A 14062-nucleotide genomic window follows, 5' to 3' on the forward strand; every position below is an offset into this window, starting at 1 on the left:
GCTTATATGTTACCCATGGGAAGTAATAATGTATATGTGTCTCTTGTTTTCTAAGAAACTGTTGCTATAAAACCAGACAATTTCTATCACTATTCACATCTCAAGTTTCGTGATACCTATCAAGTACTCTGTTAATCGAACAAACAACTTTCCAGATCGAACCACAAACTATCACTTTCGAAAAGATGCAGCTACGCTATTGGTATGCAAGGCCTTCCCATCCTACACATCTGAAGTGAAATATCCACAAAGACACTAACGCCAATGTCGATAGTATCCACTCCGACAAATATGACCCCCTAGACTACCCCCAAACCCTCGAAGAAACCAAGGAGCGCCTCCGCGTACAGGCAGAACACACCGCCCAGTACGCAAGTGCTCTGGCAGAAGGCTTCTAAGAAAGAGCCGGGCAGTTTGACACGGACGGTTTGTCAGACGAGGAAATCGAGGATGAGATAGACAGAATGAGTCAAGAAACCAAGGAGGAGATCGCTAGCCATATAGGAGCAATCAACGAATGGCTGAAGGCGTTCTTGAGGAACATCGCTAGGAGACAAGTGGAAGAGGGACAAGGGAGATCGTTGATGAATTGTGTCAAAGAGGCTTTTCATACCGCGTTCAAAGCTGTCACCGAGTGCTTCCGCTTCATCTGTGAAACGGTTCGACAGGGATGGTTGAAGCTTAAAGAGGGAGTGCGATGGGTGGTTCAGGAAGTTAAAGAGTTGGTGAGGTGCGCCGTCTCCTGTATACGGCAGCTCTTCCAGATGGATGTTTCCTCGGGGTATGCTTTGTGATGTCAGTCATGTGTTCTGGGTTCTTGGTTCAGTGTAGGCTTCATGGGTAATTCGGTGGAGGCCGTGGAGCTATACACGTTTATGCTGTGCGATATTTGCAAGATATTTCATTTAATTTATATGTTTATTTTTACTTTATCATTCGGCAATAACAACCCATGATAATGGAGTCTGCTTTAATGGCCAAGTAGACACAAAACACCATCATTTACAAGTACATCTTCACTATACAAGCTTCTATCTCAATAGACCTACTTCCCCAACCCAGCATAGAGATACACCAGTCGCAATTTAACAATAAAATTAAACAATGTAACGGAAAGAATTACCTCTCCACTCCAACTGAGACATTCATTATACTTTATGAACACCCTAAACTAGCGTCTTCCAAGCACAAAGCTAGCCATATATCGCGCAACAGGCTAATACAGCGAATATGAGAGTCTGTCGATTACTTTCTTGCATAGTTCCCGGTAAATATGACGAATCTGTGGACGTTTAATGAACCTGGGAGATAACTTCCGTAAAGGAGCCGCATTCTTTGTTTTTTTGCGTGAAAGGTCAAAGATACAACGTAAATGCCTCGGCGTGGGGCGTTACCCACTTGATATATGGATCGAGATCTAAGTGATCCCATTCGTCGGCTTTTCTTTGTTGAGATTACCTTCGTCTGCTTTTTTTCGATAGTGTTGGCATTTATAGCACGTGCCACTCTAGGCTTCCACATAAGCTACCCGACCAGATCCACGACAGTGGGAATTCGCACACTACCTTGTAAATGAGTTGTGACCTGTCTGCCAAGTAATCACGCAATCATGGATCAATTTCATATCAAGCAGGACCCTAATCAATTGTGAACTACTAGTTGCAACTTTATGCGTAAATCCAGCGCCAAGCTGCTAGTTCCATCCAAAAAATGCTTAGCATGCAATCGTGTTATAGATCCCAGCCGAAAAGCTGCAGCACACGCCTCCGTGTGGATAACTTTTTAACAATAAGCGTTTAGCATGTACAGTCGACATCCAAATAAAGACAAAAATTGTGGCATATATCGTGATGAGATGTAGACAACGAAACCAGAAAGGGGTATTTATATACAAAAAACTACCAGAAGTACGGGTTCCCATAGACATCCGCATAGCACTGCAATGAATCGGGGCAGCTGGAGAAGTGATGGGTTAGCCTTATGTTACCAACACAAAGATCTTCATATACTTACTACACCGGATCCTTCCCGAAAATGATATGCCAAGAATACTCCATCACCCGCGAGGTGACATCGTCTGGCAAGTCGTTGGTCAAAACCCAATTATAATACTGCATATATTCTTCGAAAGAACGCTTCAAGACCTGGTCGCGTGACACGGCGAATTGCGAGCAGCACGGCGCACCAATGACTTCGGGAACTTCGGTGTTGTTGAACAGCTCTTTCCAGGCCTGCGCGTAGGCCGCCTCGGTCGTTTGTCCGGGGCGCGGAGGGTTCCGTAAGGGCCTGAGCTCTTCAGGGCAGCCAGGTGTTTCCTGGCATCGGAGATTGGCGTAGCCATTTTGCTGAACGAAGTCGGCTTGAAGGTTGCGGATCGCCACGACGTTGCTGTACTCCATGTTATCGGTGTGCCAAGCAGCCGGCCAGCCGTCTTTATGGCTGTGGATGAACACGATGAGCGATGGGAGGTCGTGGTAGTGTTCAATGATGTACTGGAGGTAGGCCAGGCTTTCGCGTCCCTTATTGATGGGGGTATGCCGCGTAGCGCTCAAATCATCAACCGTGTAGATCACATTCCGCCATCTGACCTGTCAGAAAATCGCTTCCACGAACGGGACGAGACGACTCACTCATTTAAATCATTCGCAACCCATGACGTATCCTCCGAAGCCAACTTGGCCATCACCAGCGCTCGGTCGTTGGGGACGATAATCGGGGTGGTCTCATAGTTCTGAGGGGAGATCACATCCGATTCCATGGCTGTTTTGTCTACCGGAGCACCCTGGTTGCCGCTGTCGGAACCCGCGGAACTACCTCCGAAGCGCCAGAAGGACGATAGCGGCACGCGCGAATCATCCTGAACGGTGTCGATATGGCGCTTGATCAGGAAGATGGCGAGGATCAGGAGTGCGGCCGTACCAACACGGATGGATAGTCTCATCTCATAACATTAATTGTCGACCCAGTTGAATAATACGTAGGTATGCAAATTCCCGGAGGATCGAGGGGGAGGAAAGAAATGCGGCGATATCGGTGGTAATTAAAGAGAGGAGCTGTTAAGCGGCGTGTTACATGAAAACCGAAGTCAAACACCGGTGACGAGCGTAGGTCGTGCAAGGAGAGGGGAAACGAAAGAATAATAAAGAGTCCCCGGATTCTAAGCCAAAACTGAAGGGATTCGAGCGAAAAGGAAGACAATGACAATTATGAGGCCATAGGATAGATAAAGAATGCGTCAAGAAACTCGATACGAGAAGACAGGAAGAAAGGAAGAGGAGGAGAGGAAAAAAGAAAAGAAAAGAAGGGAAAATTAAAAATGAAATAAGAAATAAAAAATAAAATAAAATAAAATAAAATAAAAAACGAGGCAGAAAAATGTGAACCACAGGAATGGCCACGATGCCCTTCCCTGAGCAGTGCGAACAGAGAAAAAAATGCTTATCACTAGAGGCGTTGACACGCGGATTGGTGGGAATGGAAGGGGCGAGACACAACTGATCTGCAGGGGCCATTCGATGCCCTCTCTTGCGTACGCTTGAAACAAGTTCCATGTTCCTAGTAAATTGACTGAGATGGCAAAGGATTGAATCAACCACTACATTTGTTCTACAAAAGCCGAGTCTTCTTGATGGAACCTCACTTAATCTTGATTTCCCTGACATTGATTGATTGAATCTCCTAAAAACACATTGACTTGACTTGTATTCAATCTTCATAATTTCAGGGGTTAGTCAGCCCTCCCAACAACCAACCATGGCTAGTAATGGACTAAAATTAACCATACCCAACTACCGACGCATAATCCGTCCACCTCGCTTCGCCAAAAGACTTGATCGTCAACGCCGGCCAAATACAACTCCGTCGGCCTCCGGAGGTCAGACGTCTTGTTCCTCTACCTCTATATATCATCTGCGCCGATACGATGTACCCTCTTCAGAACTCAATACAGGGGCTGTCGTCCGTCTCCTTCGGTCAACAAAAACCGAAGATCCCGTCTTACGATGTTCTAATATGGTTACGATCCACAGTGGATGAGTCTATCTCTAACGACCCACCCAGCCTGCTAGTCTGACTGGCCCGTGGTCCGTGACAGTGGCTCCCCTAGCGCCACCATTTTATTCTTTCAACTTTCCATCTCGCGGTTCACGATTCGAATATACTTCAATAACCACACCCTATATTAACCTAGATAGTAGTCGCACACGACGGAAATACGCAAACAGTCCACTCAGAGTGTGGCAACCTTATCGCGGAACTCCCAGGCCGATCGTTGCGCTCATAAATGTCCGAGAGAACCCCTAAGGGACTAAGGGTCTAGGGTTGTGTGTCCATGACCCGGTGATCGACAGGTGAAGTCCCTTTTACATCCAGGGTCGAGGTTGAAACTAACCACTTCGGACTATCCTCCTTGTCTGAATGAAGTAAACAATTCTCGGCGGAATCGTGTCCCGCCAGAAGATGACGACGACGCTGGGACGTGCAATTGAGACATGAATTTTTGTTTTGATTGTAGCGGATATCGAGTTACCCACGGAGCATTTACCTGAAAATGCGGGGCTGAAACGTCGGTTTCTCTTGCCCGCTTTCTTAATTTATTTTTTCCGGATCGCTGTGAGGCTCGCTTGTATATCGGGTTCTCCCTGGTTTGTTTACTCGCATCTATATCCTCTCTTTCTTGGTCCGACCAGCCATACCTATAACTCACAACTTCAGAATCGAGTAAAGAAAAAATAAAATAAAATCAAAGGAGAACTCTCTCCAATCCCAAATAAAGTACCTAAAAACCTACCGAAAAGTATCGCTCAGCGTACTCGTTATCAAAAGCGGATAGATCAAGCACGGAGACGCAAGGGTACAACTTTCAACAGATCAGTAGAGAACTCTATATTATACTTTTTAGCTCTTTAACGGGCGAACGGCGGAGGAATGCCGGTGGCGTTTGCTTACTTTCCTTTTTCCTGCTCAGAAAAACGGGAAAATTAATAATTAATTAAAAAGTAAACAAAATCAAGTATGTGAATGTCAACTGCAAATCAACCGCAACGCATCTCTGGCTCGAATAGTCAAGCCCCGCTACATACTCTACTTAGGCTAAACGATCTCCTCATAAATATCAATTAATAATACTAGTAGGTAATTGTGATACTGAATACACATAGCCAGCCAATGCATCCATACTCCATAGAATTGAAGCAAGTGGACAGGAGATGAACGTGTAAATATGGCTACAACCACGACTTAGTGACAGCCATGTCGTAGTTATATCCTCGTACACACAAACAGATACCCTATTCGCATTCGTCGTTGTTATGATATCACTGTCAACAAGACCAGCTGCAGAAGTAGTGTTGCATAGTTGAATGGCAGGGAGGGGTGGGTGGATTTATTATCAGACCAGGTGTTCCTGGTGACTATCAACGGTCCAATCGGGTTGTTTTTGGATTTATTCAGGTCGCATTTCTCCGGTGGGGAGACATTGAATTTAGACTTTGCAAGCTTCGGAGTGGCTTGTCCGTGGCATACGGTGGTCAACATGCTGATAGTCAAGTAGACTTCGAGACATATTCATTCTCATCCTTGGAAATCACTATATGAACATCCAAATCATGCTTTAAACATACCCAGGCGCCTGCGCCTTAAGGTTGCACACATACATCATCTTGCCTCGCATAGCAACGTCAGTTCACTGAACGATATCAACTTTCCACACAAAAAGGTAACAGGGAGAATAAACAAAAACGAAAATTCCAAAAGAAAAGAATACATGCAATATGCAATATGCAGCTTGGTTAACAACAGAGAACGCCAGACCAATCCAATGCGGTTGACAAAAAGTATCAGAGAAAGATGCGAATATCGAGACTTTGTCGATAAAGAAACACAGCGGTCAGCTCATGTTGTCCCAATTCGAGTATAAACTGGGTGTTGCAAAGCACCACAAACTGGGAATTGAAGAGATGGTTCACCAGTTTCAGGAAGGGGATGACAGGAACAACCGGCGCGAATGCCGAGGGTCCTTGATTTCAGCAAGTGAAGGTAGGACTGGGAGCGCTGAAAAGAGTTCAGCAACATTTTCCCTTCTTCTTCGTAAATTCAATCCTTTCATCGAGCTCGTCTCCGACACTACTGGGCGGGAATCCAAGCCAGCTTCGACGATTGTCACCGTGTCCCAGCCGGAAACTGCCGTTTCCTTCAAGAGTCCTCGGTCCCACCGGCGATGCAACGCCGTCCAGGCCGGATGTAGATCCATGGGATGAGGTAATGCCAAGTTGTTTATTGCGCTGCTCCACCAGCTTGCGCGTGATGACCTGGAAAACCTCCTCGATGCCCTCGCCGTCCTTGGCGCTGATTTCATGACAGCAGTCCCATCCGATATCCTGGCCCCAAAACCCGCTACTGCGCTTGCTGTCGAGACCCTGGAGCGTGGTGCTAGACGAATGGCTGACGCCAGCCGTGGGTGGGGGAGTGGATGCCTGAGACGGATACAGCTGCTCGGCGACGTAGGCGATGGTTCGCTCAAAAGGGACGGCGCGACGCAATGGATCCAACGCTACGATGTCTGATTTCGTTCCAACGACATGGATTACAACAGGATCCTCATCGCCCAAGTTTTTCTTCAATTCCAATAACCACCCCGTCATTTCTAGGAAGCTTTGTTCGTCCGTAATGTCGTAACACAGGAGGCAGGCGTTAGCGCCACGGTAGTACAACTTGGAGATACTGCGAAACCGCTCTTGTCCAGCCGTGTCCCAAATCTGCAGACGGACAATGGTATCCGAGGAACTGTCGAGGACACGCTTGGTGACGAAGGATGCACCGACAGTGGACGCGGTTCCCACAGGGTTGAAAGCGTTCTTCACATAACGTTGGACCAAAGACGTTTTGCCAACGCCTGAAACAAGGTGTTAGTCATCATCATAAAAAGGGGGGAGACGGGGGAAGTCGGTGTCCGTACCTTGTGAGCCCAAGATGACGATCTTGGCCTCGAGAGATGAACTCATGGCGGGGTAGACGCAAAGGCGGGGCCGCTGGAGAACTGAATTTGCATGTTCCAGCAAATATTAATAGTAACCGTAGGAAGAAATGAAAGCAAACCAGTAGTGAAAACTACTCGTATGCAACAACATGCACGTCAGATCCCGGTGGTAAGAAAAAAAATAGAATAAAATAAAAAATGGAGAGAAGAAAGGAAAGAAAATATCCCGACAGAAGAAACACAATGGGTATTGATCAGACAAAATCGGACAACAGCGGAGATGGAGAATTCTTTTCTAACAGCCAAAATATGTGGAAGGAGAGGAGAGAAGGAACGAGAAGATATTTCAGTGGTCGATGGCGGAGACGAGGCTCAAGAGAATTTTACGAGGGCATTTAATTAGAATACCAATCATCGCGATCCTCGACGAAACGTCCATACAAGGCGTGACAGGGCGAAGTCAATCAGCTGACCCCCACAGAAATCAAGATCCGGTCAGGTGTCGACCCCATCTTCATTGTTTCCGGATTTATCTCTTCTCTTCAACACTCAAATCGATTGTCTTTCTACCTATCACTCGCTTTCCTTTTCCCACCTGACTTTGTGTTGTTTTTCTTTTCCTTTCAGCGGAAACAATCGAGGACCATGCGCAATGCTAGTAATTACCGATCAACAATCGTCATTGCGCTCAGACAAGGAGACAAATCCCTTACATTCTTGGCTCTGAAACGAATAATAACAACATGACTGAACACTAATCAGACCTTCAAACAAGTTTTCTCTACATATAGAAACTCTATCTCGAGAATCTATCAGTGCAGTTGGAAATTGAATGATTTTCATCCTCACGGCGACCTCTAAAAATGGTATAGCCTCGATGACATCATCCGGGCACCTCATACAAAATCTGCTAGGGACCCTTGGATTTAATCAGGCCAATTGACGGCACCATTGGGGGGATTATATATTCTACGAGACTCCATCCGAATTGTCGACTCTCATACCGCAATCCTGGAGTGCTCCAGGTTCAAGCAGATATTTGATATGAAAGTACCTAGAGTGATTTGGCTGCCAAATTTGCGACACGCTCGGTCTCGGATGAAATCTAACCATAAACCAGCAACGGTGTATCGGACCCTACATGCTTCGAAGCTCTTATATTGAAAGATGAACAATGTAATGTTCAGAAGAAACCGACAGGGGCGCGCAGCAGAAAAGATATAATATAATCTATATAAGCTAGGTGCTTCCCCCGATCTCCTCAATGCCCAGGAAATTGAGATATTATTGTCGAGGATCTGGGTTCCTTCAATCACATCTTCGAAGGCAAGAAGATATATGCCTAGGCTCAGGCTGTTACTTTTCACTCCATAGACAGCTAGGCTATGTTCCTGATCTAGGTGCCTAGAGCTTAGCCGCTGATTGTCTAGTGTGCGACTCGACTCATGCAGTACTTAAAGAGTATAAGAAAGCGGTGCCGATATTTCAATTAATTGTACACAATGGTGAAAGGATATAGGAAGGTTGTCCGACTGCTGAGCTTTGATGTGTGGTAACACGCGGTCATATGATGACAGCTGTCATGTTGGACACTACTAGTAGTTAATGCGGGTGTCATGGTATAATAGAGGCTGCGCTACGGCTCAGTTGATGCTAGATGATTGAACCCACCTCCTCTCTTGTCGTCCATCAACTCCCAGTTCCGCTTCATTCATATTTCAGTGAACACAAAGCATTCGATATCCATCTTAGCTACCAGTGGCCGAAAATTTTCTGTTGATCTAGATTTACTACGGTCTTTGAGAAGGCTACAGCAAGCAACTCAGCCTGCGATGACTATACGAGACAATTTTGGTGGCGAATCTGGCTATGTTACTTCGGTGGCTGTGTGCGGCTACTCCGCCTATGCCAGACCTAATTCCGAATATGTCGCCCAGTTTTACATTAGGTCCCTTCAGCTGAGGAAGAAAAGTGTGAACATAACTCAAATAATTTAATGCCCCTTTGCACCTGGCGAAGGATTCTCTTTCCATCTGTCATAAACCAAATACGAGCCCTTAGTTCTTTGGATGTGATTCTGACACATAACAGTCATAGCCCGTGACTCACACGAGTGTTCGGAGTGGTGCAATAAAATTGTAATTGACATAGCGATAGCATCCCCTATAGTTCAGAGAGAAGCCTGAGCATGTGCAATGTTATATAATCAATTAAGAAATATTGATTGCATTGGAGATAATGGCCGCTATTAGAAGGAGGCTGCAGTGTAGTTACGGTGCTCTGGTACGTTCTCGCTCAGATATTGGCTTACTAGACTCCCCTAAACCGTCCAACTGTCATTCAAAATGTGGAGGTCAACTCGTGGAGACTGGAGCTGCAATTACGTAGTCAATGAGATACTGCGTTAGATTTGAAGGCCAGGCTCCATACACGGTCCGAAGGGTGATGGCATAAGCGTCGACACAGCGTGAGGTTTCCCACAGGTAGATATTCACACAGTCTGCCTTTTTCTTAATAGTGTCATATGAGGCTTCGACAATACCATCCATATCTATCCCATTAACAGGTCATCTTCCTGATGAGGCATGACACGTTCGGTCAAGTTTAATTCCAATTAGCGATCCACACAAAGGAATGGAAAAGATATACATCGTTAGCGTCTGTGTATATACGCTTACAGATATAAGCGAAGCCATGATAGAGCGAAGGCTGAAAGCCAAATTTTATAGTGTCAACTCTTCCGAGTACCTCAACAGTTTGCACAGCTGAACAACCCCAGCCGACTTCCTCTCAGTTTTGCAGTTGATATGGAAAGATCGTGATAGCCATATATCCTGCAGCAAGAGCCACTATGTTCTGAATCCTGGGGGATCCTTCGTGGGGACAACGGTGGGGATCAGGATTGAGTCGTATGTAGGGAATGACCACTTCGTATCTATGGGTAGAGACTTCTAGACTAGGGGGCACTTCCGGACATACATAGTAAAAAGGAGTCATTAAAAAGACGAAGAGATAACACACTTTGCAATCATTGTTAGAGTAGTAGTATACTGATACTTTAGGGTGTTATTGCGCATTTGCTGACGCTCTTCTAATATTTTAGGTATACACTTCAGATTATGATTTGTTATATCAAAGAGATCTTACAATGGCTATGATATACACCGACTATAACGTTAAATAGCTTCATATCACTACGAGAGTAGGAAGCAGCACGTGTAGTGAAGTGCCACAGTGGTCCTGTTCGTCCCCACAAACGTTTTGTTCTCAATCTGCCACAATGCCCATAACCATCCCCACACAGTATTCTCGAAGATAACACTTAAGAAGATACCCTTGACTGCTTCCCCACATAAGCGTGGAGACTGACTGAACTTTGGCTTGAACATATGGACCGTGCTAAGAGCGATATCTAGAGCTTGGGACACGTGGGTGGGGATGAACTACATGCTATTGTTATATTGGGACTACTATGCTCAGATTTCGATCGAGGATGGTGATTAATGTTCTGTTTAAATCAAGTAGTAACTTAGTTGTTCATTTTGGTAAATGCAGCAGTTGGTTACTTTTGAAATCGGTAGATACTGTCTCTTACAATTTTCAGAGGGATATGAGAATGTGAAAATCGACTTCGATAATCTATTCATATCATCAAGTCTAATGCCAATGATCGTCATTCATGACAATCCTCAAAGTATACACATGCTTTGCTCTTCGGCAATGAAAACGAAAATCCATAACATCCGTTCCACGGAGAAAACTCAGGGGGTAGTCATATTTAAAAGCCAAAAACAAAACGGGGAATCAAATGAACAGCTGCACCGACTCAGGGCAGCTGTGATGCCGAATCCATCGGCATTAAAAACTTCAATATAGGAATGGTATATAGAAAGAAAAAACCCGGAAAAGAAAAACCAGCCTGTCACAGGCTTCATGGTAACTGATGAGAAGAAATATTCTGAATTATACCATGATCTTTTGATTTTTTTTGTTTGTTTTTGAGAGGATCGATCGATCCATTTACTCCGAGGTTGAAGGGGAGTACTCGGCAGCAGTGGCCTTTTCGGGATCTTCGGTGGAGTTGCCGAATCCATACTCGTTCGCCTTCTGCTCGATCTCCTCATCGTTAAGCTTCGGTAGGTCCTTGGAGGCCTTGACATAGCTGATGTTTTCGGTGTAGCCCTTGGCGAAGATGATATCGATTTCTTCCAAACTTCGGTTGGCGGTCTCAGGGTAGAAGAGCCAGATGATAGGGATGAACAGGGCGTTCAGGGCGGCAAAGAACAGGTAAGTACCCCAGCCAATGTGAGCGATCATAACGGGAGTAATCATGACAACAGTGAAGTTAAAGAGCCAGTTGCTGCAGGTAGAGACAGCATTGGCCTTGGCACGAGTCTTGATGGGGGACAGCTCAGCAGGGTACAGCCAGGGAAGAGGAAGCCAAGCAGCACCGAAGGCAGCCATATACAAGAACAGACCGAACACAGCACCCTTGGATACCTGCGTGTCATCAGGGATCAAACAAGCAAAAGTGATGACCATGGCAATGGTCTGGATAATGGAACCACCCAAGAACAGCTTGCGACGACCAATCTTCTCAATAAAGAACCAGGAGAAGGTGGCAAAGATCGCATAAACGATCATGTTGATACCACCAATGAGAAGGGCCTCATCATTGCTCTGATGCAGGGACTGCTTCAGAAGAACGGGAAGGTAGTAGATGACAGCGTTGCAACCCGATAGCTGTTGGAAGATTTGGGAAGAAGATCCGATAAGCATACGACGCAGATGTTGAGAACGGCCGCCAGTAAGCAGGTCCCTGTAGCGAGTAGTGGCTCCAGCACCGGAACTATTATCCAAGTTAGTCACAGACTTATTGGGTAAAACTTCAAGGCAGCAAACATACGCTCTGATTGAATCGATGACCAGGTTCTTCTGGATTTGGGTCTCCTGGTCATGGACCTCATAACCACCCAGGGCAGCGAGCACGTACTCACCCTCCTGGATGCGGTCCTTGGAGATCAAGTAACGAGGAGAGTCAGGGAGGAAGAACATGCCAACAATAATGATGACACCGAAGACGATCTGGAAAGCAATGGGGAACCGCCACACCAAGTCATCGGGACCATAGTGGGCTCCGAAGTCAATCCAGTACGCAATTGCAGTACCAATAGCAATGACACCCCCCTCAATACAAATCAAGAGACCACGGTTACTGGTCTTGGAGCATTCGGCCTGGTATGTAGGAATGGTGGAAGTGTTCATGCCGTTACCAATACCCGTGATAACACGACCAATGAAGAACTGAAGCAGAGGAATGTGGCCGACAAACGAGGTAACCTGGATAATAACACCAATGATCATGACAATGGCGCCAGAGAAGATCATCCACCGACGGCCAGTACGGTCACCAAACACCAGGGCAAAAATAGCACCTGCCAAACAACCCAATTCGTAAACAGCTGTTACCAGTGCCTGCATTGTATCATTGTCCTTGGTGGCAGTAAAGACATTGTTGAACGCCTTGTCACTAATGATACCAGACATGACACCCTCTGTAAACGATTAGCCTCCCCACGTCTTCTATATACTTTCCTAGATAGAGCAGGACGAGGTGACAATAACTTACGGTCATATCCGAACAACAAGAAACCCATCGTAGCTACGGTGGACACGGCCAACGACAGTGGCCTGCCCGACAAACCCGCAAATGTAGGCGCCATGCTGGGCTAGGGAGTTTGAAGAAAGGAAATAGGCCAACAAGAGGTATGTGCACAAATCGGTACAGATCTCCGGTGCAGAAAAAGGAGATCGAGGAACGGTCGCGATCTTTCCCGGCGGTTTCGTTCCGTTCTTTCTTTTTGCCTGAGGATCGAACCTAAGAAGATTGACAGGGAAGGTAAAAGACAAGCGATTCAAACGCGGAGAAGTTGGGGGGAAAGGGGGGATTATTTGTATTTCTCCAGGTACAGGCAGTTGTGGCGACCAGGCACGCCTTCTGGGCAACCATTGTTGTTCCCTCAAAATGATACTCCACCAAGTTACCATTTTTCATAGTTAACCGTACCATTGTTTGTTTTGTGGAGCAGGGGACCGAATGCATCAATAACGCTGGTTTAAGCATTTTTTTGGCGCGGTTCGCAAGGGGCTCCACCGCGCAGTGGACCCAATGGAGTAGTCAAGCTGTGACATCACTCATGGGGTCCCCTGAAAAAGGTTGCCCAGATAAAAAACAAATAAAAAGAAAAAGAAAAAGATTATTCACGCTACTCCTTATTATGGATCCCCTGCAGCCTTCTCGGTCCACTATCATTGGCACATTCTTCCGTTCCCGACGGCTTCTTCAACTTCGTCTTGGACCTCTGAATGCACAGCGTGCCGACTTTACCTCCACCGAGGTAAGCACTCGGGTCCACCGTGTGCTTCGGTCGGCCTCCTCATTCCTCGGTCGCTTGATCGAAGAATTCCGTAGAAGTCCTATTCCGTGTGTAGGGGGGTATCGTTACTCCGTACGGGGATTAGGGCACAGCGGACGTCACATGGAGCATCCCCAACACAGGGTTGACTTTCCTTTTTCATCTCCACGCTCCGACCTTTGGGGAAACTAGAGCGAGGGGTATTCCGTTCCCATGGGGTATTTTCACCTGATCATGGACGCATGACCAGATGAGCTCATCCACCATATCTCCTCATCCAGTGCTATCCAAGCCTCCAATCTACGCCACACTACGCTTTTATCAGCAAAAGTCGAATGCGGGTATAGCTTCACGCCATTCCCGTCACTAATAACGGGATCCACGGTCTACCAAAGCTTCTTACCATCGTGCCGAGAAGACGGCTCGAACGCTATCACTCGGACGTTGTTCGGGAAGCCGTTCCCATTTATTGGTTTCCCGACAAGGCCTAGCGTTAGCCTGTAAGGTGAGATGTTAAATGGCACCAATCATGTTCGTGCATTGATCAAGAAATGAAATTATTCATCAAAAGACGACAAAGCAATTTCCACGAGTAACCGCGTCTGCTTTAGCGAAGTTAGCATATGTTAAGGTAGGCGTATCATTTGCCTATCGCAGTAGCGATGGAAGA

The 14062-nt window shown here is 46.3% G+C and overlaps 4 protein-coding genes across 4 annotated transcripts; all 4 read right to left on the minus strand.

Annotated features, from left to right (window-relative positions):
• Positions 1-255: 255 nt before the first annotated feature.
• On the minus strand, positions 256-2758 carry AO090102000258 (DUF3431 domain-containing protein; the record flags this gene model as incomplete). The annotated part of the gene is made up of 4 exons (XM_023236911.1): positions 256-394; positions 1912-1956; positions 2014-2583; positions 2631-2758. 4 exons carry the CDS (start codon positions 2756-2758, stop codon positions 256-258), a joined length of 882 nt encoding a protein of 293 aa, XP_023091737.1.
• Positions 2759-6062: 3304 nt separating this feature from the next.
• AO090102000257 (Rab family GTPase) lies at positions 6063-7001 on the minus strand (the record flags this gene model as incomplete). Its single annotated transcript, XM_001822417.1, has 2 exons — positions 6063-6892; positions 6956-7001. 2 exons carry the CDS (start codon positions 6999-7001, stop codon positions 6063-6065), a joined length of 876 nt encoding a protein of 291 aa, XP_001822469.1.
• Positions 7002-9766: 2765 nt separating this feature from the next.
• On the minus strand, positions 9767-10365 carry AO090102000256 (uncharacterized protein; the record flags this gene model as incomplete). Its single annotated transcript, XM_023236912.1, has 2 exons — positions 9767-9911; positions 10193-10365. 2 exons carry the CDS (start codon positions 10363-10365, stop codon positions 9767-9769), a joined length of 318 nt encoding a protein of 105 aa, XP_023091736.1.
• A 631-nt stretch (positions 10366-10996) lies between these two features.
• Positions 10997-12699, minus strand: AO090102000255 (putative MFS monosaccharide transporter; the record flags this gene model as incomplete). Its single annotated transcript, XM_001822415.1, has 3 exons — positions 10997-11825; positions 11883-12531; positions 12606-12699. The coding sequence occupies 3 exons, from the start codon at positions 12697-12699 to the stop codon at positions 10997-10999; spliced, it is 1572 nt and encodes a 523-aa protein (XP_001822467.1).
• Positions 12700-14062: the final 1363 nt, after the last annotated feature.

This window comes from Aspergillus oryzae, chromosome 4 (genome assembly GCF_000184455.2).
Source record: "Aspergillus oryzae RIB40 DNA, chromosome 4".
NCBI classification, from domain to species: Eukaryota; Fungi; Ascomycota; class Eurotiomycetes; order Eurotiales; family Aspergillaceae; genus Aspergillus; species Aspergillus oryzae.